The 24,505-nt window shown below is 17.1% G+C and overlaps 7 protein-coding genes across 7 annotated transcripts; 6 read left to right on the forward strand and 1 right to left on the reverse strand.

Annotated features, from left to right (window-relative positions):
- Positions 1-310: 310 nt before the first annotated feature.
- On the reverse strand, positions 311-744 carry PADL01_1475800 (conserved Plasmodium protein, unknown function; the record flags this gene model as incomplete). Its single annotated transcript, XM_028685073.1, has 2 exons — positions 311-442; positions 577-744. The coding sequence occupies 2 exons, from the start codon at positions 742-744 to the stop codon at positions 311-313; spliced, it is 300 nt and encodes a 99-aa protein (XP_028541088.1).
- A 2,379-nt stretch (positions 745-3,123) lies between these two features.
- Positions 3,124-3,657, forward strand: PADL01_1475900 (early transcribed membrane protein 14.2; the record flags this gene model as incomplete). Its single annotated transcript, XM_028685074.1, has 1 exon — positions 3,124-3,657. The coding sequence occupies one exon, from the start codon at positions 3,124-3,126 to the stop codon at positions 3,655-3,657; it is 534 nt and encodes a 177-aa protein (XP_028541089.1).
- An 828-nt stretch (positions 3,658-4,485) lies between these two features.
- On the forward strand, positions 4,486-5,580 carry PADL01_1476000 (lysophospholipase,putative; the record flags this gene model as incomplete). The annotated part of the gene is made up of 1 exon (XM_028685075.1): positions 4,486-5,580. One exon carries the CDS (start codon positions 4,486-4,488, stop codon positions 5,578-5,580), a length of 1,095 nt encoding a protein of 364 aa, XP_028541090.1.
- A 2,320-nt stretch (positions 5,581-7,900) lies between these two features.
- Positions 7,901-9,584, forward strand: PADL01_1476100 (Plasmodium exported protein (PHISTb), unknown function; the record flags this gene model as incomplete). Its single annotated transcript, XM_028685076.1, has 2 exons — positions 7,901-8,098; positions 8,325-9,584. 2 exons carry the CDS (start codon positions 7,901-7,903, stop codon positions 9,582-9,584), a joined length of 1,458 nt encoding a protein of 485 aa, XP_028541091.1.
- A 2,809-nt stretch (positions 9,585-12,393) lies between these two features.
- On the forward strand, positions 12,394-14,383 carry PADL01_1476200 (Plasmodium exported protein (PHISTb), unknown function; the record flags this gene model as incomplete). The annotated part of the gene is made up of 2 exons (XM_028685077.1): positions 12,394-12,495; positions 12,611-14,383. The coding sequence occupies 2 exons, from the start codon at positions 12,394-12,396 to the stop codon at positions 14,381-14,383; spliced, it is 1,875 nt and encodes a 624-aa protein (XP_028541092.1).
- A 2,706-nt stretch (positions 14,384-17,089) lies between these two features.
- PADL01_1476300 (serine/threonine protein kinase, FIKK family, putative) lies at positions 17,090-19,205 on the forward strand (the record flags this gene model as incomplete). Its single annotated transcript, XM_028685078.1, has 3 exons — positions 17,090-17,314; positions 17,441-19,006; positions 19,125-19,205. The coding sequence occupies 3 exons, from the start codon at positions 17,090-17,092 to the stop codon at positions 19,203-19,205; spliced, it is 1,872 nt and encodes a 623-aa protein (XP_028541093.1).
- Positions 19,206-22,265: 3,060 nt separating this feature from the next.
- On the forward strand, positions 22,266-23,199 carry PADL01_1476400 (probable protein, unknown function; the record flags this gene model as incomplete). Its single annotated transcript, XM_028685079.1, has 2 exons — positions 22,266-22,349; positions 22,474-23,199. The coding sequence occupies 2 exons, from the start codon at positions 22,266-22,268 to the stop codon at positions 23,197-23,199; spliced, it is 810 nt and encodes a 269-aa protein (XP_028541094.1).
- Positions 23,200-24,505: the final 1,306 nt, after the last annotated feature.

Below are 24,505 nucleotides of genomic sequence, written 5' to 3' on the forward strand. Positions count from 1 at the left end.
ATTTACAGTAATATATATATATATATAAATATATATATATATTTATATATTTCTTTGTGATAGTTTATCAAATAGTACTTAAAGAATTTATATTAGTTAATTGTTAAATGAATGTAATTATATTATTTTATGCCATTTTCTAAAAACACTATTGATATATATATAATGAAAAAAAAAAAAAATAAAATAATTAAGGAATAATATTATCGTTACATATTTATGAATGATACGTAATAATGTAATATATCCTACATGTTTTTATAGAATAAAAAATATATGATTTTATAATATGTGTATATATGTTGTCATTTTAGTCACATTCAATATCTTGAAATGAATCGGCTTCTGTTTCTTTTATTTCATCATTATCATTGTCCAGTGCCTTAGTAGATGAATTTCGAAAATCCTTATTTGATATTGCATGGCCTACTGCAGGGGTAACCTAAAAAAAATATATATATATATATATATAAATCTGCATATATATATTTATATATTTATTTATAATTTTGAGATGTTTAGAGAACGGAAATATAATTAGATATATGTTTATAGAAATATCTATAATTATATTACCAAAGCACTAAGTAATATTAACAAATATATATATATAATCATAAATCCAGCTATATGTAAATTTAATGTATTATTATCAGTATCAGAGGGATCCAATAAATTTGGCATTTCTGTACCTCGGCTGAGTAAAGTCTGAATATTTATTTGATTATCACTTTCGCTAAACATTTTGTATAATTATCTATAATTAAAAAAGAATTAATAGCACCAAATTTGTATAAATATATAAGAGTATTATATAGATATATTTCTACATACGGAATTATGTTATATATATATATATATATATATGAAAAAAAAAGAAAAATTTAAATTATTGAATACCTAATATGAAGAAAATATTATTGAAACTTAAAATTAAAGATATAAATAAAAATATATATATATATATTTTTTTATTTTTATATTTTTTATATTTTTTTTCCGTATTGAAGAATTAAAATGGGAAAACGGTGGACATATGTTATATTCTATTTCTTTTTCTCTTTTTTATTGTTTTATCAAAATAAATGAAATAATTATAAGAATATTTTATGGAAAAAAAAAAAAAAAAATATTTATTTAAATTATAAGTTAATACGAATTAAAAGAAAATTTGTTTGTAGAAATAATTTTGATTAATTTGGTTTTGTTCCTATTTCATTAATATTATGCATAACAAAATAAAAAATATAAAAAAAAATATGATTAAAGAATAAAATACTTATGTACAAATGAGATATAAAATAAAGTTTAGAAGGATAGCTATAAAATAAAAATTTGAAGAAAAAGTACACAAAATACTGAATGCAAATGGGTACATATATTTATTAATAGGTTCTTCCTTCTTAGAATTCTTATTTGTACATTTTTGATATAGAATAAATTTAGAACAGAATTATTACTGTAAATATAAATATAAAAAATACATACAGTTATATACATATTATATATATATTTATAAATAATAGAAGTATATTTTCAAAAAAAATAAAAAACTATATATATATATATAAATACATGTTGTACTATTATATTTATATAATGTAATATTTAAAAGAAAAACAAAAAAAAAAAACTAAAAAAAGAAAAATACCTTTTATCCTATTATTTTATGAGTACATTTTAATAATATACAATTACATAAGGCTATAACCAATATATAAAAATATAATTAATGACTAATTTAAGATATTATGAACTATTTAAATAATTTCCACAAAAAATTATAAAATAATAATATAAAAAATTAGTTCCCAAAAATATAATATCTTTTTATATTTATAATAATGACATTCCAAAAAGATTGAAAGATTAATAATGTTTTTATATAATATTGGGAAAAACACATCCTTTAAAATATATATTTAAAATATGTATATATTTAATTGTAAGAAGTGTTATTTTTTTTTTGGCATGTATTTCAAAAAAAAAAAAAAAACAAAAAAAATTGTAATATATATATAATATTTATATAATATTTAAGATTATTCTTTTTTATTATTTTTATTGAATGGGGGAAAAAAAAAAAATTTTAATATGCATGTATAATTTTTTTTTTTCTTTCATAAATTACATATTCCTATTATATTTTCTTATGAATAAATATATAATATAAATAATAAAATGAGAACCTTTAATAAATATATTGTGTCCTACTTATGAAAAAAAAATATGTCTTGTTCTGTTAATGGTTTCATATAAGTGTCTGAAAATTTGATGCGCTAAAATGTTATTTATATAAACTGGATGCAAGAATAAAAAAGGAAAATTAAAAATATATATATATGGATATATATTAATTAAGGAGAAGTATATTTTTTATTCTTAAATTTGATAATTATCTTTCAATGAATATATATATATATATATATATATATATGTGCATGGTTATATATAAATATTTTTATTTTAATAAATAATCTGAAACTTTTACATGTCGGAATTAGTTCGGGAAGTGGTTTCGTTAGAACAAATTTATAGAAATTATAAAGAATTAATCCTGTTTTTTTTTTTTTTTTTAATTTTATTTTTATAAAATTGATAAATTCCTACCTTTCTACATACATATATATATATATATATATATATATATATATATATATATATATATATATATATTTATATTTTTGATGATTAATTTTTTTTGTCCATTTATAAATAAGCATGCAATCTATGTCTGATATTAAACATTTTGAATAATAATTATAAATGTTCCACATTATAATGGTTAATAATAATAACGAATAAAAAAAAGAAATAATAAAATGCCAATAAAAATGAATAAATAATATCAAATAAAATTTCTTATATTTTTTTTTTTTTTTATAAGAATTAAATAAAATTTATGTATTAAGAATCTGTTGTTTTTACTAATTCTCAAATATATGATATGAAAAAGGAATAAAAATTACAACATATATTTATTATTATTAATTTTTTTTTTTATGAAAACATTTTATAAACAAAAAAATAAATAAATGTAAATATATATATATATATATATATATGTGCTGTGAACATAATATACCTTTCAATCATGTTATAATTTGATAGCTATTTTATAAAATGAAAGTCATAAAAGTGTATTTTTTTCTTTTCATTATGGTAATTATTGGATTATTAGGATGGGGAAATGTATGCAACGAATTAAAAGAAAAAAAAAATATGCTCTTAAAAGAATCTCCAGATAAATTATTAAGCGAAAAAAGAAAGAAAAAATTGGTTTACTCAGTTATAGGTACTCTAAGTGCCCTTCTTGGAATAGCTATATTTGGTATGGGTATTAATAGTCATTTTAAGGAAAAAAAGAAAACTATTTGGGATGAAGTTGGTAAGGATATGGATAGTATTTTAAATAGAACTATAGCAGTTGGAATATGGAAAACTAGAAAAAATTGCAAAAGCGAAATTCAAGATATTGAAAAAATAATACCATCTCAAGAAGAAATACAAAATGTATTAATATATCAAATAGAAAATAAAAATATAAAAATTACAGATGGTTATATGAAAGAAATACAAAATTTGAGTAAATATGTATTATATAATATAAGAAATTCTATGAAACATTATACTAAAACTTTATCCTATTATTCATAATATATATATATATATATATATATTTATATAATAAGACCGTTTGATAAATAATTTCCTCTACAAAAAATATAAGTGTAATAATAATGTACTAACATTTTTTATTATATTTGCACATATATATTATATATATATATTTTGTTTTTTTTAAAATTTTTTATAGTTGTTCATTTTTTTTAATATTTTTTTAAAACTTTTTTTTAAACATGTTTCTCAAAAAATTTAATAATGAAGACAAAATAAAATAAAATAAAATAAAAATAAAAAAATAAGATAAAAAATAAAAAGTAACATATATATATATATATATAATACATGTACTTACGTATGATATACAGTATATGTGTTTATTTTAACCTTTGTTATTTGTCTTCTATATGACTTATTAATTAATATGTATAATTACATATAGGTGTACATTGTATATAAATATAAAGTTTGTTTTTAGAAAATATTTAAAATATTAAATGTTATTTCTTCATATTTATATTCATAAAATGAAAAAAAAACAAAAAAAAAGAATGTACATATATGAATATATTTTAACAAATAGATACACATATATGTTAACATATTTAAATATATATATTTTTTTTCAACTCTTTCCTATAATTAAAGAATAATAAGGGATAATTGTTAAAATATATATATATATATATATATATATGTCCATATTTATATATTTATATTTAATAATAAATTTTTTATTTAATAGAAAGACCAACTTCCTAGCCTTATTTCAGTTTTTTTTATTTATTTTATTTTTTTAACGTATGTGTATATATAATCATTTTATTTATTTTTCTTTGTTTCAGTGAGTTTAATCCGCTAATGATGGTTGAAAATGAAGTATCACCAGAAACAAAGTTACAGACACAAGATTATGTAGATGGGGCTCCTCAAATTGATTCATTTTATAACAAAGAAGGTTTACTAATTAGGACATATTCTTGGATAGTTAAGAATGCAATAGGTATTTTGATATTGATTCATGGTTTGAATTCTCATATGAGATTACAATATTTAAGACAGAATGCTGAAATAGTGAGTAATGATAAAGCTATATTAAAAGATGAAAATAATTATTATGTATATAAAGACAGTTGGATAGAGAATTTAAATAATAATGGATATTCAGTATATGGATTGGATTTACAAGGTCATGGAGAATCTGAAGGATGGGAAAATTTAAAAACTAATATAAAAGAATTTGATGATTTAGTATATGATGTTATACAATATTTGAATAAAATTCAAGATATAGTATGTTTAGAAAGTGGTGAATATTGTAGAATAAGAGAAGAAGAAAATATGATGATGGAATCCTATGTGAACAGAGAAAAAAAGATACCAATATATATCATGGGAATATCAATGGGTGGAAATATTGTTTTAAGGCTATTAGAATTATTAGGTAAATCAAAAGATCTTAATAATAATTTACATATTAATGGATGTATTACATTATCAAGTATGATATCAATTGATAAGTTAGTTTCAACAAATTCTTTTAAATATAAGCATATATATTTACCTTTGACCAAATTTTTATCAACTCATTTTCCGAAAAGAAGACTTATAAAAAGATTTAAATTTTCAAAACATCCTTATGTAAATGATCTTATATTATTTGATAAAATCAGATTTCACAAATGGATAACATGTAGATTTGGATATGAAATAATAAAAGCTATCGATAATTTAAAAATAGATATGGAATATATACCAAGGGATATTCCTATATTATTTATTCATTCTAAAGATGATTGTGTCTGCTACTATACAGGAGTAGAAAACTTTTATAGGGAAATGATTAATTATCGTAAGGAATTCATTACCTTATATGATATGGATCACATGATAACAATGGAACCTGGAAACGAGTATGTTATAGGTAAAATAATTGAATGGCTTTTAAAATTGTAACATAAGGGGGGAAAAAAAAAAAAAAAAAAAAAAAAAAAAAAAAGAATATCTACATCAAATATATATGCATATACATATATATATATATATATATATATATAAGAAATATGCTTTTATTTTATTTTTTTTATATGTTACAATTTGCAACGATAAGCACTATTTTTATATTTTTCATCTTATTATCACATAAATAAGAATAACATATATATATATATATATATATATATATATATATATATATATATTTATTTATTTATTTTGTACAAAATTAAGCTAATTATTACACATTTTTCAAAATTTATATTTCAAATTAAAAAAAATTTTGTTACTCTTCAAATTCTTTTTTTTTCATAAATAGAATGAAAAATTACAAATACATATTGTATACTTATTTTTTGGAAACCCATTTGTTAATAAATACATACAAAAAAAAAAAAAAAAAAAAAAACACTAAAATGTTATTACATCATAATATTATGTTATTTTATTATTTTTTTTTTCTTTATTTTAGATAGAGAAACTAATTTTATATCAAATAAATGTATAAAAGTAATAATAAATAATATTTATCACTAATATTTTATTTAAAAAAAAAAAAATTTAAGCATATATATATACTATATATATATATAATATATATATATATATATATATATATTTTTATTTTTATGCATAATTTATTTTTCCTTTGAATAATATTTATCCTTTTTCATAATATTATTTAATAATAATCAATTATGCTTATATTTCTGATAATGTAAAAAATTTTTTAAATATAAATTTTATTATCCATTTTATAAGAATTAAATATTCAGAAATTTTTTTTTTCCTGTATCCTTTGTAATTTCAAAATAAATATTTGTTCATATATTTTAAATAAATGTCATATAAAATCATGTAATAAGAAATATAATAAAAATCATGTTAAGAAAAAAAAATGTTCGAGGGAAAGAAAAATAAGGTGCTTTTAATATGATTACCTTAATAGCAAATCAGCAAAATTATTATTTTCCCTATATATTATAAACCTATGAATTTTAGTTTTATTTTATTTATACTTAAGGAATATAATTAAAACAAATGAAGAAAAATTAGAAAAGAAAGAAAAAAAAGGAAAAACCAATGCAATGTTTTGAAAATATAGTAAAAAAAAAAAAAAAAAAAAAAAGTAAATATACCATATATATATATATATATATATATATATATAATATAATAGAATCTTATGAAAAGGAAAAGACTTCAATTATTAATATATAGAATCATATATAATATATATCATTAAAAAAAAAAAAAAAATTTGGGTGTTCTATTTAAAAATATAGATCATTTTTTTTTTTTTTTTGTAGTAAAATTATGAAGGAATTAAAGATACTCGTTTTTTCCCTTCCCCGAATCCCAAAGAATTTATATATTATAATATATCATACTGAAATATAGATCTATATAAAGTGATATAAAAAGTAATTTATTTTATCTACCTATTTGTTTGTTTGTTTTTTTGTTTTATTTTTTTGCTTTTGTTTGTTTGTTTTTTTTTTTATTTTTATATTTTTATATTTTTTAATTCTTTTGGTTTTGTTTGTTTGTTTGTTTTACTCTTTTAATTTATTATTTTTTAATTCTTTTGGTTTTGTTTGTTTGTTTTTTTTACATTTTTAATTTTTTATTTTTTTAATTTTTTACTTTTTTAATTTTTTATTTTTTTATTTTTTAATTCTTTTGATTTTGTTTGTTTTTTTTATATTTTTTTTTTTTTGTTTGATTTAATTACAGAAAAAAGGAATATTTGTCAAAATATATATAATATTATTTTTTTTTACAATAAAAAAAATATATGTTATAATATAGTTGAATCTATATGTTTTTGTAGGGTATAATGATCAGAAAATAGGATAGATATAGTTTTCTATTTACATAAAGTATAATATTTACTACAATTTGTTATTTTTGTTTCTATTTGAAATTTAAATAAAAAAGAGTTATGATTATTTTAATGATTAGTTTATTTGTTTATAAAATATTTAATTTGTATATTTAAAATAGTATTTTTTTTTTTTTTTTTTTTTGAGAATTTCTAATTAGAAAATTTGTAAAGAGTTCTCCATATATGTTTAAATTATATATATATATATAAGAACTTGTATTATATATTATAATGTGTTTATAAAAATTAGTATTTTTATGACAAAAGTTTCATAAATATTAGTACTTATATATATATATATTTATTTTTATATATATTTATAATAGTATTTGTATTATTTTCCTACATATATTATATATATATATATATATATATATATGAATAATTAAAATTATGAAGAATTTTAATGAACATAGTGTATTTTCCAATAGCACATACTTTACAAAGTGTAATAAAAATATGAATAATTCGTTTAACGTTAAATATGATAAGGGGGAAAATGAGAAATTAAAAGGAAATAAATTTCCACGTTTTTTAGTATCTTATTTTTATGTTTTAAGTATAGTTGGAATAATATATTGTTTATTATTTGTAAGTTGAAATACAAGAAAAAAATTATAATAAAAATATATATATATATATATATGTATATAAATAAGATGAATATATTTATTTTAGTACAAACAAACACATATATATATATATATATATATATATATATATATATATATTAATAAATAATTATATTCCAACATGTAATATGTGTGTATATATTTTTAATTATTTATTTTATTTTATTTTTTATTTTCTTATGTAGAATATTCACACACATGATAATAAAGATGAAGGTGTAACAGCAACATGGAATATTGATACAAGATGTTTATCAGAAGGCTACGAAAATCTTTACTCACCACTAGGTGACATTAATGCAAATCTTAACTTGCGAGAAATATTACATGGGTCAAATAACTATATCCCAAAAGAATTTATGGAATGGGATGATGAAGAAGAGAAAGACGCTTCACAGATGTATGCTGCTGTTGATGATGATGATGATGAAGAGGAAGAAGAAGAAGAAGAAGACGAAGAAGAAAATGATGACGATGATGAGGAAGATGAAGAAGATACGAAAAGAAAGAATCATAAACGTGTACCAAATAATACTAACATGAAAAAACCGAATAACATTAATAAAGCTTGTGATAATAATAATAATAAAAATAAAGTTCAACAAGAAGAAAAGAACCAGAATACTAAGAGTCCAAAAAATAATGCTAATAAAAAAAATGTAGAAGAAGAAGAAAAACATAAAAAGGTAAATAATACGAATGAGAAAAAAAATAATAATAATAATAATAATAATCAAAATAAAAAAGAAAAAGAAAATCAAGGAAATAATAATGATATACCAGCATATCAAAGAATAGATTATAATAATTTGTCTGTTCAAATTACCTTAGAAGAGTTTGATGAAGTATTAAATTCCTTGAATACACTTTTAAGCATAAAAGAAATGTCTAATTTATGGAATCAATTAAGAGGAATAGAAAGATCATTATTTGAAGACACATTGAGTGATTTATTTACATTTTATCATGAATTATTAGAGACATATAAGTTTACCAAAGAAGAAACTGAAAATATCTGGAAAGAATGCCTTAATAATTCCCTACACAGTCAAAGTGTTGTTGAAACCCAATGTAATGTAGATTATAGTGGTTTTATTAAGAAGAAAAATTTGACTCAAGAAGCATATAAAAAATATATCACTGAAAATAGAGAGGAGTTTGCAAAATTAAGAGAACAAATTCATCATAAGGGTGAGAATTTTCTAAACCAACAATTTGCTCAATATAGAAAAGAAAAATATGGTAATTTAGATCGAGAAAGTAAGAAAAAAAATAAGGAAGAGGAAAAAGAAAGAAAAAAAAAAGAAAAGGAAGAGGAAAAGGAAAGAAAAAAAAAAGAAAAGGAACAAGAAAAAGAAAGAAAGAAAAAAGAAAAGGAACAGGAAAAAGAAAGAAAAAATAAAGAAAAGAAAGCAAAGGAAAATAAAAATAAAAAATTAAAATAAATAAATTATAATAATTTGAATGATAAATACGTTAAGAAATACAATCATATATGTAGATAGGTATAAATTATATATTCATTGAAATAGAATAATTTTATAATAAATAAAAAAAAAAAAAAAAAAATTGTATTTAAAGTGGGCCCAAATTAGTGTATATTATATAAAATATATGATACCATGTAATATATATATATATATATATATATATATATATACATATAACTTTTACCTCCTTTTTTATATAATATATATGTATAATATATTCTTTAGGTTTTTATGTTAATAATTTAATTTTATGTAAATTATAATATTTTCATACACCTGTATAATATATATACATATATATATATATTGTAACAAATCTTATGTTGTGAAAAGTTTTTATGTGAGCTTTTTTTATTTAATAAAAAAAAAAAACAAAAAAGAAATTTATTTTATTTTTTTATGTTATATGATGTATTTTTATGTTTTATTTTATTTAATTTTTTTTTTGTTTTATGCCGAGGAAAATAAAATGAAAATTTATTAATATATAATATATATAAAATGATTCTTTTTAATTAATTAAATTAAGATATATATTTGTATAATACGCATTTGAGCACATATATAATATAATTTTTTTTTTTTATTTTTTATGTATTTATAATTTTTAATTTTTTTTTTTTTTGAAAACATATTTGTGCTAATTTTTTTAATTACTTTTAAATGGGAAAAAAGAAAAAAATATGTAAATATCTATTTATCTGTACCCTTCTGTTTATATTTTCTTCCTTGAGCATATTTTTAAAGGGAGATCAATCAATGATTATGAATTATTTTTTATTTTTACTATAAAAAAAATTAAGTAGATTTTTATGCAATAATTATTAAGGAAATGTATACATGATATATTATAATATTTATTTTATATTGTATGACAATTTCTACATATCATAAATTTGTTTCAAGGCATAAAAAGGATCCTTCAGTTATAAACATTATACTAAGACACAAGATATAATGTATTATTCTTAAAAGGTAAAAAGGTTATATATATATATATATATATATATATATATATTTATTGATTATTGTTTTTAATAATTATTTATATGTGCCTTAATTAAAAAAACATACAAACAGATATGTATAAAATGACAATTTGCTTACATGTCTTTCCTTAATGTGTGTATATTTTATAATATATATATATATGTTCTATTTTTATATGTATGCTTAAATTATTATTTGTAGTGTATTACACACATAGAACAGTTTTTTTTTTTTTTTTTTTTTTTTTTTATAAGCATATTAATATATGGATTATTAAAAAAAAAATATTATATATATATAAAGACACAAATTAAATAATTATGTTTATGTATGATTAACATTTGATGTGATATTACTTCCATAATAATATACATATATTTATATGAGAAAAAAAGAGGATATATAAATATAAATATATATATATATATATATATATATTTAAAATTAAAAAAAACAAAAAAAAAAATGAAAAAATAGATAAATTTTTATATATTGTTAATGGTATTTTTTAATCTAATTATAACATTTTTAAGAAAATAATTTTTTTATATATTCCGTATATGCTGTTTTTTATTTAATATGTAAGGCTTAAAAAAAATATATAATAATTATATAAACTTGTCAAAAATTATAAAGGTGAAATATTCATTTTTTTAAACTATAAATATAAATATATATATATATATATATATATATATATATATATTATTTTACATGTGTATTTTACTTAATATTTAGTATGTTTTTATAATAATTTCATATGTATTATTATAATATATTTATATATATGTTTTATTGATTTATTTTTTTTTTTTGTATGTGTAAAATTTTCATAATATTATTCACATGCATAAATATTTTATAAATGAGTTATGTAATATGTAATATTGTGCAATTATAAAAAAAAAAAAAAAAAAGAAATTAAATTAAATTAAATGAAATTATACCGTTCCTATATAATAATAGATTTATCCTATGAATAAATATGAATTTTTTTTGTTAAATTTTTTTTTTCATTTTGTTTTATTTAGAAAGTGCACATTAATATTAAATAATCCATAAAATATATGGGAATAATTTAATATACATAGGTATTTTTTATGAAATAAAAAATTTATCGAATAGTATAGATTAATATTAATATTATTTTTATATGTAATAAAATTATATTTTATATGTGTTGTTTGTATTATACTATTTTCTTTGTTTATTATTATTATTATTATTTATATATTGTATTATTTTATTTTTTTATATTATTTTTTTTTCTGCACAAATTTTTTTCTGTCAAAAAATAATTTAAGAAGCATAATTTACTATATTATACGTATTTTTTTATTATATTAAAAATGTATTTATATAAAGGTTTTAATAAATGTGTTACTATTAAAATGTAATATATGTATGTATATATATATATTTTTGTTTTTTGTTATTTTCTTCATTTTTTTAAAAAACAACTTATTGACTTTCCCTTTTTATACGTTGTGATATAATATATATATATTCATTTATTTCATATTAATTTGTTTTTAAATATTATATATTTGTCTTTTTGAATATTATAAAGAAAAAAAAAAAGAACATATAATATTATTATATTATTGTCTTTTGTATACATACATATATATATGTGTATATATATATTTAACAATATGTATCTTTCAAGTGATAGTTGTTAAAATTTTTATTTTTTTAACACGCTTTAATATATAAGTAATAATAGTAATAACTTTGTTAATTAAAAAAGTGTAATATATATATATATATATATATGTTGTATCTAGAAGAGAAAGTAGATAATATGTTTAAATTTTTTATACCTAAATGTTATTCTATAGTTATTCTTGCTGGCACATTGTATATGCTCCTTCACGTAATCTAATAAAGGATATTAAATAATATATATATATATATATATATATATATATATATATATATGTATATATTTATATATTCATTCATTTATATATATTTCTTTATTTTTTCAGAATGTGTCATTGATAAATGAAGATAATGGTTTTCATATTATCCCAGTTAATAATGTATTAAAAAGAAAACTATATGAAATAAATAGTGTAGATAAACATATAAAATTTTCTGAGTCTTTAGAAAATGTAAATGATTTGGTTAATAATACAAAGAACGAAATTGAGCCTAAAGTACAAGAGATATTATCTCATAATGATAATAATTTTAATTTATTCAAAAAATATGAATCCATATTTTCAGGATTAAATAATGATGAAGTTTATAAAACTTATGAACTTTATTTAACTGATGAAAATGTTAAAAGTAGATATAACAATTCGAAAGATAGTGAATATAATAAAAAAATAAAAGAATTGAATGAAGAAACACTTAATAAGAAGACGCTAAGACATATATGGATAAATATTAAATCAAATGAAGAACATAAATATTTTAAAATGATTAGAAAAATATATCATATGTTAATGCATATGAAAGTAAAATATAAGGAAGATAATATATTTACAAATGATCTATGGAGGGAATGTTATTCAAATTATCTTTCTGAAAAAAAAAATGTAGAACATTTATTGAAAGAAATGTTTAATAATTGGTTTCTTCATAGTAATATTAACTTAGATGAATTCAAAATTATTATATTAGGTACAAAATTAATTTATAGACAATTATTAAATAATATTGAAAAGAAAAATAAAGGAATTATAATTAATGCATTCAAAGAAAAAATAAAAGAAAGAAAATTACGAAACAGTAAAATAGCAGAAATGTATAAAATTGACTTTGAAAGGAAAAATGAAAAAAAGAAAAATAAAATGTTGAATTATTATTTAAAAAAAAGAAATTATTATCCAGAAATGAATGATAAAATATTTATCAAGGATAACAAGTATATGACTGATGTGAATTATTATTTGGATGGAAATAAAAATGAAATTAAATATATAGATGCCGATGTTGATGAGACGGATGGGTATGATACAAAATTATTATTCGATGAAAAAAAGAATCAAGATATGGTAAAAACAGAAGAAGGTATAATTAAAAAAATTGATGAAAAGGTTACAGAACAATATGATGAAGACAAAGTATCTGAGACAAGAGAAGATAATGTATCAGAAATAGAAGATAATGTATCAGAAATAGAAGATAATGTATCTGAAATAGAAGATAATGTATCTGAAACAGGAGAAGATAATGTATCTGAAGCAGGAGAAGATAATGTATATGAAACAGGAGAAGATAATGTAGTTAAAACAGGAGAAGATAATGTACCTAAAATAAAAGAACATAATGTATTAAAAACAGTAGAAAATTATGTAAAGGAATCAGGTAAACCTAATGTTAAAGAATTTGAACAAAAAGTTGAAAAGATGAAAATTCATGAAGAAAAAACAAAACAGTATGTAAAGGAAAAAGAAGATAATGAATCTGATGATGAAACTATGGCAACAATTTTTGACGGTACATCATCTTATACTGATAGTTCTTCTTTATATAGTGACCATTCTTCAACAAAGGATAAAGATATGGACACATATTCATCAATTCAAGAAGAACTATCAGATGCAGGTGAAACAAGAGGAGAGAGATCAGTAGTAGAAGAAGCTGAAATAAAAGACGATGATTCTGTTTTCGATGACCAGTATCTTACTAATAATAAACCCATAGTTTATGAACAAGCAAAAGGTGCTGGAGAAACACGTTTCAAAATTGTACAAAATAAAAAACATAGAAAGAAGAAAAAGAAAAATATACGAAAGAGCCTTGTCTAGAGAAATATTTTTTCAATAATATTTAAAAATAATAATGAAATGGGTTATATGTATATAATAATAAATATATATATATATATATATATATATATATATATATATATATTTATATTTATTTATTTTTTTTTTTATTAATTAAAGGGAAAACATCAATATGTTTTTATATATCTATTGGTGAACATTTTAATAAATAAAATATTTTTTGTGTACTGTAGAAAAGTATATAATTATTATGCATAATATGATTACATGAAAATACATATTTATTTTTTATTTATTTTATTATTTGTTTTTTTTATTATTTATTTGTTATTTTTATACTTAAATATATTTTTTTTTCAATGTAAATAAAATGAATAAACTTTTTTTAAAATATATATATATATATATATATATATATATTATATAATCAGAATAAAATACATATCTTTTTATATTATAAAATAAAAATATTAGTACAATATAAAATATTTATTCATTAGATAAATAAATACATACAAACATTATATTATATATATTTATATAAATATTATTTTCTTATTTTTAAAGATGTTTTTTAATTTTATTATAAAATCCATATATTTTATATATATTCACAATTATATGTTTATATGTTCATATATTTATATATTTGTTTATTTTTATTTTTATTTTTTGGATCTAAAATATAAATTATTACATTGAAATAAAAAAATTAATTATTATAAATATGAAATAATATGTCTCATAGATAAAAAAACTTTGAAAGCTTTCATTTTTTTAAATTGGAGGAGAGAAAAAAGAAAAAGAATATATAAAAAATATATTAATATTAATGGAAACATTTGATTTATTCTAATTAATATCATAATATAATATATATATAAATATAATATATATATATAAAATGAAGGGATTAAGCATTTCTATGTTATAATATAATTTAAAAAAATATATAAAACAAAAAAAAATTTAAATAAAAAATAAAAAGCTATAAAAAAAATAAAAATAATATAATTAAAATATAATATACAAAATGAATATTCTTTTTTTTTTTTTTTTTTTATGCATATATACATTTTGATATAAATAAATAATTATTCTTTTTGCATGGCTTTTTTTTATTTTTTCTTTATAAAAATAATTATTAAAAAGAGAAAAGTTATTAAAAATATTATAATTATATAAATATATTTATATTTTTTATATATTTTATAAAAACTATATATAAAAATATTTTATTATTATAATATATATAATATTATATTTTATATATTTAATATATAATACATTTTATTAAAATATCTCCTTTTTTTGTTTTCTTTTATTTGTTTTTTTTTTTCTCTTTATTTTTGTTCTTATTATTTTATTACTTATTTTATTTTTATTTTTTTTGGTAGCAAAGGATATATATATATAAATATATTTATTAATATTTTTATTATTATATTTTATATATAATATATATATTTCAAATATTTAAAAAGAAAATTAATATTATTTTATTTAAAAATATATATAAAATAATTATATTTAAAATGTATATAAATAAAAAAATATATTTTTTAAAAATATATATGAAAAAAAAACATAGAATATAATATATAAATGAATAAAAATTATTTTTTTCTCCTTTTTTTATAATTAAAAAAAAAATAAATGACAAACGAGAAAAAAATATATTTATTTTGTAAAAATTACATTTTTATATTTATATACAAATAGAATTATTCATGCAACAAAAAAATAAAAATTTTAATGAATTTTTAAAAAATATACCTTTTTTTTTTTTTTATTATATATAATATATATATATATATATCTTGAAAAATAAAATATTATAATAAATATTATATATTTAGTTATATAACAGCAAAAATATTCGTTATATAAAAAAAAATATTTACAAGAATGATTTAAAAAAAAAAAAAAAGAGTTATTCATGTAATATTTTCTTTTATGTAAATATAAATATAGAATATATCTATAAAATCTTACAACAACAACAAAAAAAATTTTATAAAGCCTAATAAATACATAATATTTTTAATTATATAATATATTTTATATTATTATTAGATATATAATTATATGTTATAATTTATGAAAAATGACCAGGCTTTTTTTTTTGCTGCTTGGATGTTTATAATTAAAAGTTTTATTAATAAGAATAATATATATAATTTTTAAATATATTAATATATAAAATTATAATATTATTAATAGTAATATTTATTCTATATAAATATATATATATATATATATATATATATATATATATTTATATTTCATTTATTATATTTGTTTTTGTGTTGTAAGAATATGAGTAATTTTTTTATTTTATACATATTTTAATTTTTTTTTTTTTTTTTTTAGTTACATGTATATGTATATATTTAATATATAAATTATATAATTAATAATAAAAATAATATGTTTATGATGTGGAATAATTCTTAAGTTGTAATTGTTTTGGTATAATTTTGTTATAAAAATGCAAATATATTTATAACATTTTAATATTCAAGTTATATTATAATCATTATAAATAAATAAATAAATAAATATATATGTATATATATATATATATATATATGTGTATGTATTTATTTATTTAATATATAATTATATTTGGAAAAAGGATAAGAAAAAAATGTTTTAATTTTTTTTTTTTTTTTTTTTTTTTTTTTTTCCTTTTTCCCCGCCGTTATTTTATAATAATTAAATATGATTCCCCATAAGAAATGGTATTCTATTTTATGTGTGGAATATTTCATATATTATAATTCAAATTTGAAAAAAACTAACTGCATTTACTCATTGAATGGTGAACAGAATGCAAAAAAAGATAAAAATGAAAAAAGAAAATGGAGCTTAAAAGAATTATATTGTAACATACTCTTATTAATATTTGTAATATTTACTATTAGCTGCACATATATACAAATAGAGGTAAGAAAGAATCCAAAGGATTATCAATATTTTATATACATGTATATGTATATATATATATATATATGTATATATTTATATATATTATATTTTTTATATATGTTTTTTTTCTATTTGTTTTTTCAGAATGTGAGCAGCATTAGTAAAGGGTCCATTTTAAAGGACATTATTTTATCAAGATATTCTAGAGAACTTTGCGAAATTGAGACTGTGAATAATGGATCAGGTAGAAGTGTATTTTCTCGTATTTTTAATAGAATAAGAGGAGAAGAAAAAAAGAGAAATCATGAAGAAGATGATAAGAAAGTAATAGACTATGTATTAAATAGCGATTTGAAGGCTAAAGATAAAAAGCAAAAAAGTATGAATAAAAGTGCTATAGATATTCCAACTTTAGATATTGAAGAAAATGGATCACCTCTTATTGATATCACAGATATACCTTTTATAGAAAGTAATAAAAAATATACTGAAGAAGATTCTAATGAATCTCTTGATGAAAAAATAATGAAATGTAGAAGTAGATTAGCAAAACAATCTCCTTCTAAAACTGTATATAATTGGACATTAGGTAAAAAGTCCTTAAGTAAAATGTTACATTATGATGCAGATAATTTTGCCATAAATGGTGTGAAATATCCAGACTGGAATTTAAAACCTATACCAACAATTGGTTATAGTAAAAAGAATGGAAGGGTTCAAGAAATGTATACAACAGTAATTAAAGGAAATCCAGAGGAAAATACAGAAGATGTAAAATTATTTATTAAAAAGATACCTATAGAAATATGGGTAAAACAATTTGATAAAATGGCTAGATATCGAGGGGAATATTTAGTAAATGCTGAAAATTTTGTAATGGAAGCTGTTGCTTCTGCATTTTTAACTGAACACCATCCAGGAATAACACCGAAATTATATAAAATATTATATGATCCTATTTGTGAAAATAAGAAGCATTTACATAAAATAGCTTTTAATGATTTATGTGCATTTAATTATATTTTGCGTAGTAGATTAAAAAGTAACATTGAAGGAAATATTATAATAATTTCTGAATTATTTGGGCAAGATTTATTTAATTATATTGATAAAAGGCGAGACGATAATGATATGGATGATGATGATGATGATTTAGTTTTAACTGTTGAAGAAAAAAAAAATATTCTTTATAAAGCTTTAAATTTATATACAAGATTACATGAAGCAGGGTTAACACATCTAGATTTATCAGCAGAAAATGTTTTAATTGATGACAATAATGAGGTACGATTATGTGATTTAGGTAAAAGTACACCTATGTATACTACGAGTTTAAGACATTTAGATGATAGTTTAGATTTATGTATTTTTGAATCTTGCGTACCATGTGTAGGCAAAGAAGCTTATATGCCTCCTGAATGTATGGCGTTATATAAAGAATATCGTAAAATGAAGGTAAGTAGTCCCTTTGATTATGCTAATTCTGTAAGGGATAGAAGAGAAAGAAGAAAATGGTATTTTGATGTTCTAACAGCTGAAAAATACATGCTTGGAATCTTCTTTATTTGGATATGGAATGAAGGCCATTTATGGGATTGTTCAGATCCATCCAGAGATGAAATTTTTAATGAAATAAATGAATGTGAAATGGACATAGATAAATGTGAATTAACTGAAGATTGGCCTGAAGAGTTGAAAGTGATGATTAAGGTAAAATAATTTAATTATATATGTATAGTGATATAAATATGAATAAATAAATATATATATATATATATATATGTGATCATTTTTTTTTTTTTTTTTTTTTTTTTTTTTTTTTTTATAGAGATTGTTGAATTTCGAATCTAGGAAGGAATTAAATCTAAAAGATATTTTTGATGATCCATGGTGGACTACCATAATGTAAATTTTATTTTATTCTTTTTTTTTTTTTTTTTAGGAAATGATAATAAGTTTATATTTTTTAAAAATTAATATTATGATTTGTTATTTTATTAATTTTAATATATTATTAAAATTCGTTATTTTATTTTTTTGTATTGATTATTTTAAAACGGATAAGTATTACTAGTAATTAGTTTTTACTTATTTATTATAGATATAGGATTTTTATTTTTCATTATAATATTATATTTAATGATATTATATATTTTTTTTTTTTTTTTTTCTTTTTCATATATATATAATATATATAATATATATAATTTATGTATATTTTTTTATTTTTCTATAACTTTTTAAATATAATAATATTATAAAAATATAATATATATATATATATATATATATATATATATATATATATATTTTTTAAATATAATTAAATGAAATAATGGAAAAAATCAAAATATACAAATAATTAAAATGTAAATATATAAATGTATGTAATTTTCCTTTTGTTTTATCAGTTTATTCAATTTTCAATTTTTATTTTTTTTTTTTTTTTTTTTTTTTTTTTTTGGATTAATAAAGGAAATATACATATAAGGTTTAATAAGATACAATAGTTTTCATTGATCACTAATATTGTAAATACACTTTATTTATTTTTATTTGACGTGTCTTAAGATTTTTCTGTGTTTGAATTTGTATTATTTATTTGGCTTTAACATTTTATATATTTACGAAATTGGTGTGTCACAAAGAGGGGAATTTTATTATTTTTTTTTTGTTATAATATATATGTAAAAAAATAAGTATATATATATATATATATATATATATATATATATATATATATTTTATTATAGTATAATGCATATATTATATATATGATTTTTTTCCCTCACGCTATAATATATATATATATATATATATATATGTATGTATGTATTTATTATTATATATATTTTTTTTTTATCTATAAAATTTGTTTCTTTATTGATACAATAATTACTACTTGATTTATAATTTCAATAATTCTGGATTAAAACAATTTTGTCATTTATTTTTACTTCAGCAGGTTAAAAAAATATGCCTTCTCTTGTTTTTAAGGAATGGAGACAAATTTATCTATTTTTAATAAATTCTCTTAATCTAAAAGAAGAAAAAAAAATAAGAAAAACGTATTATATAAAAAGCAATATTATTATTTAAATGATTCTATTTTTTATATTATATATATATATATAATATATATTTATTTTTTTATGCATGTATATGTCAAAAAAAAAAAATAATAATAAATTAATAAAAAAAGTAGAAAAAAATATAGACAAGAAAAGGGATAAAAATATTATATATATTTTTTTTTTCATTGAATATTTTTTTTATAATTAAAATGTATAGTTGCCATTAACAGTTGTTATGTTTCTATTTATGAAGTTTAATATTTAACATATTTCTCATAACATTTTTATTGTATGTGTAAAAAAAAAAAAAAAAAAATTTTGGATCTCATTCTTTTACATAAGAATATTTGATATTCTTAAAAAATGTTAAATAAGAAAAATTATATTATTTATATAAATGATAAAAATTATTATGAATATATATATATATTCTTTAAATTAATTGAAAATAATATGCATAAAGTATATATATATATATATATAAAATAATTATAAGAATAATGTGGAAACTTTTTATTATATAAAATAAAATAAATGTAGAGGATAAGGGAATACCTAAAAAATAAAAAAAAATAAAAAATATATAAATAAAAAGTAAGGAAAACGTTATACATAAAGGGACCTATACTTATTTAATTTATAAGACAAGAATTAAAAAAAAAAAATAAGAAAATATTCACATATAAAAAAAAAAAAAAAAGAAAAGAATTATATTGTTTTATATAATAATATAATTATTACTTTTATAATCGCTGAAAAGTAAAAGAATTACAAAAAAAGCACAATTGGATTTTTTCCTTTCCTTATTTTACCAGTGTGCGCATTTCTACTAATATAAAAAAAAAGTTGTACACCTAATTATAATTAATAAAAAAATATATAAAGGAATTTAAAATATTAATATGCTCATAATATATTTAATATATATATATGTATATATCTATATTAAAATAATTTTATATACTTTTATATTATATTATGTATATATATATATATATATATATATTTATTTATTTATTTATTTCAAAGAATGTATGCATATATTTTTTTTTTTATATATTAAGTTTAAAAAAACAAAAAATTAAAATAATAAAAAAAAAAAAAAGTTATTCTTCAATTTTATTTATTATAGGATATAAATCTTTATAAGAATATTTCCAACTTTCCAAAAAACAAACTTATAAAATTAAAAATTATATGTTTTATAATATTATATATATGTGTAATTTTCCTTTTTTTTTCTATTTATTATATATGCTTTTACCTATGATTGAAATAAATATTTTTTAACTTGCTCTGAATATTTATATTATTTCATCATCATAATTTTACTTTTTTTTTTTTTTATTACATTTCCCTGCTTAATATCCACTTAACAACAAATTTTAAGAAGCAATATTTTTTCTCAAGATTAAATGAATAAGAAATAAATATAGAAAAAACATATATATATATATATATATATATATTGGTGTGCTTTTACGAAGATATATATGACTCCCAATATTTTTTATGATATATTATATTTTTATAATATTAGAGGAATACCATATAAAATATATAGTAAATAGAAATGTAATAGACATCCCCAATTAATATGGTTTACATGATATATATATATAAATATATGTACTAATTTATTATTCCTTATCTGTTTTAATTTTTATTATTATATTATTACTTTGTTTAATATTTCGAAAGACACCAATATATATATATATATATATATATATATATATATATATATATGTACATAGTTGTTTATATAATTTTTCTCTAAAGATAATCCTAGTTTTTTCTTTTGTTGTTGTGCGTTTATACGTTTTTCTTTATACTAAGAGGAGAGATATTTATCTTTTTCCTTTTTGGAATAGAGCAAAAAAATTTTTACAAATATGAATTTCATATCTCGTTTTATAAGAGCCCTTTTCCAGCCTAAGAACTATGTTTTATGTTTTATATTTTGTATAATTTGTTTTGTAAGATAAAAAAAAAAAAAAAAAAAAAAAAAAAAAAGAATTTAATAAAATATACATATAATTTTATATATTTATATATATTTATTTATTTATTTAATTTTATTATTATTTTTTTTATTTTCAGCATTCGTACTGTCTTTTATTTGGCATTCCTGAACGATTTATAGATGTCCCAGAAGGATCAAATCAAAAAATTGATGTATCTGAAAATGTTGATTCATCACTTCCTTCCACACGTGCAGAAACTGATTTAAAAATTTCTGGTGATCATTCTGGATTAGAAAAATTGGATATCCTACAAAACAGGTACGAACATATAGAAGAAGAAATGAAAAACGATGTTACAAATAATTATGAGATAGAATATATTGAGCAATATTCTGATGAAAATAATATCCAAGTATATATGGAAAATTATAATGAAAACTATGAACTTTATAATAATGAAGAAAAACAAATGGATGTGAAGGAGGAACAAGAAATGTTATATGCTGATGAAAAGAAATTGGAAGGTACTGAGGAAAAAAAAATGGAAGATACTGAAGAAAAAAATAATAATATCGATTCGACCAATGATACAATGCATAATAATCTAAGGATACATATAGGATTAAACCAAAGAAATGTATCAGAAGATACAATTAATAAAATTTCATCAGAATATGTCATTCATATAATTTTTGAAAATATTATGAAAATGACAAAAGAAGTTATATCTCTATTTTCTAAAGCATTTTTGAGGAATATAGAAAAAGAAAAATATATACAAAACAAAAATGATACTTTTGAAACAAATTATTCAGATTTAGAAAGTACGTTAAGAATTATGAAAATGATATCTTATATTTGAAATGTACAACACTGGTACACAAAATATAAACTCTAGATAAAAGTACTTTCTTTTTTTTTTATTTCATTTATTACCATCTTATATGTATTTATATTATTATAACATATATATATATATATATATATATATATATATATATATATATATATATATATATATATACATATATTGTGTGTAACGTGAGTATAATTTATTTGTTCGTTTAGCATTTTAAATATATATATTTAATATTTAATATATATATTTATATTAGTGTGTTCTTAAATAAATAAATAATATATATATAAATACATATATACGTATACATATATATATATTATTGAACAAACATTTTATTTTACTATTATATCATTTTTTTATATTAACTAATAAACCTAAAAATAACAAAATAAGTAGCATAAAAGTGAATTTATATATATTTAATATACCATGATATAAATATAAGCAATGGACACACATATATATATATATATATATATATATATATATATGTATATAATTGTGTTTTATTATTATTATTCTTTTTTATTACCTATATTTATTCTAAATATACACTAATTTTATTAAATATAAAAATCTTAGCATTCCTTTATGTTAAAATATAGTTTTATATTTTAAGCATGCATACTGTATTATCATTCTATATAAATTAAAAAGAAATCAAAATAAATAATGGTGTATGATCACAATTATTTCTTTTATTAATAATATAAAATTTTATTATTTATATATATTATAGTATTCCTTTCCTTTTTTTTTTTTTTTTTTTTTGCATGATAATATGAAAATTTAAATATATTTATATGTATTATAATTTTTTAATCATTTTTTAAATAAGCCTGTTCGAATCGATGTTACTTATATTATCAACATATATATATATATATATACATTAGAGATATATCTTTTTGTTTTTTTAATTAAAAAAAAAAGGAAAATAATATTAATATTTTTGAAACGTCTCAATAATAAGAAATGGTGTTATTCTAAAAATATGTATTGATCTTTTTTTTTTTTTTTTTTTTTTTAACACTTTCTTTTTATTATTATTTTATTCATTTTACTTTTATTTCAATGAATTGGTTGTAAATGAAATATATAAATAAGATAAAAATTATATATATATATATATATATATATATATATATATATTTTAAATATGCATGATATGTTAAAATATTAAAGGTATATACATATAATAAATTTTAAGAAATAATACATAGGTTAGCATTTAATGTCTATTTTAAATTATGCATATTGTTGTATATACAAAACTTTGACAACCTGTAATTTTCCGATATTTTAT

Source organism: Plasmodium sp. gorilla clade G2, assembly GCF_900097015.1.
Source record: "Plasmodium sp. gorilla clade G2 genome assembly, chromosome: 14".
NCBI classification, from domain to species: domain Eukaryota; phylum Apicomplexa; class Aconoidasida; order Haemosporida; family Plasmodiidae; genus Plasmodium; species Plasmodium adleri (nom. inval.).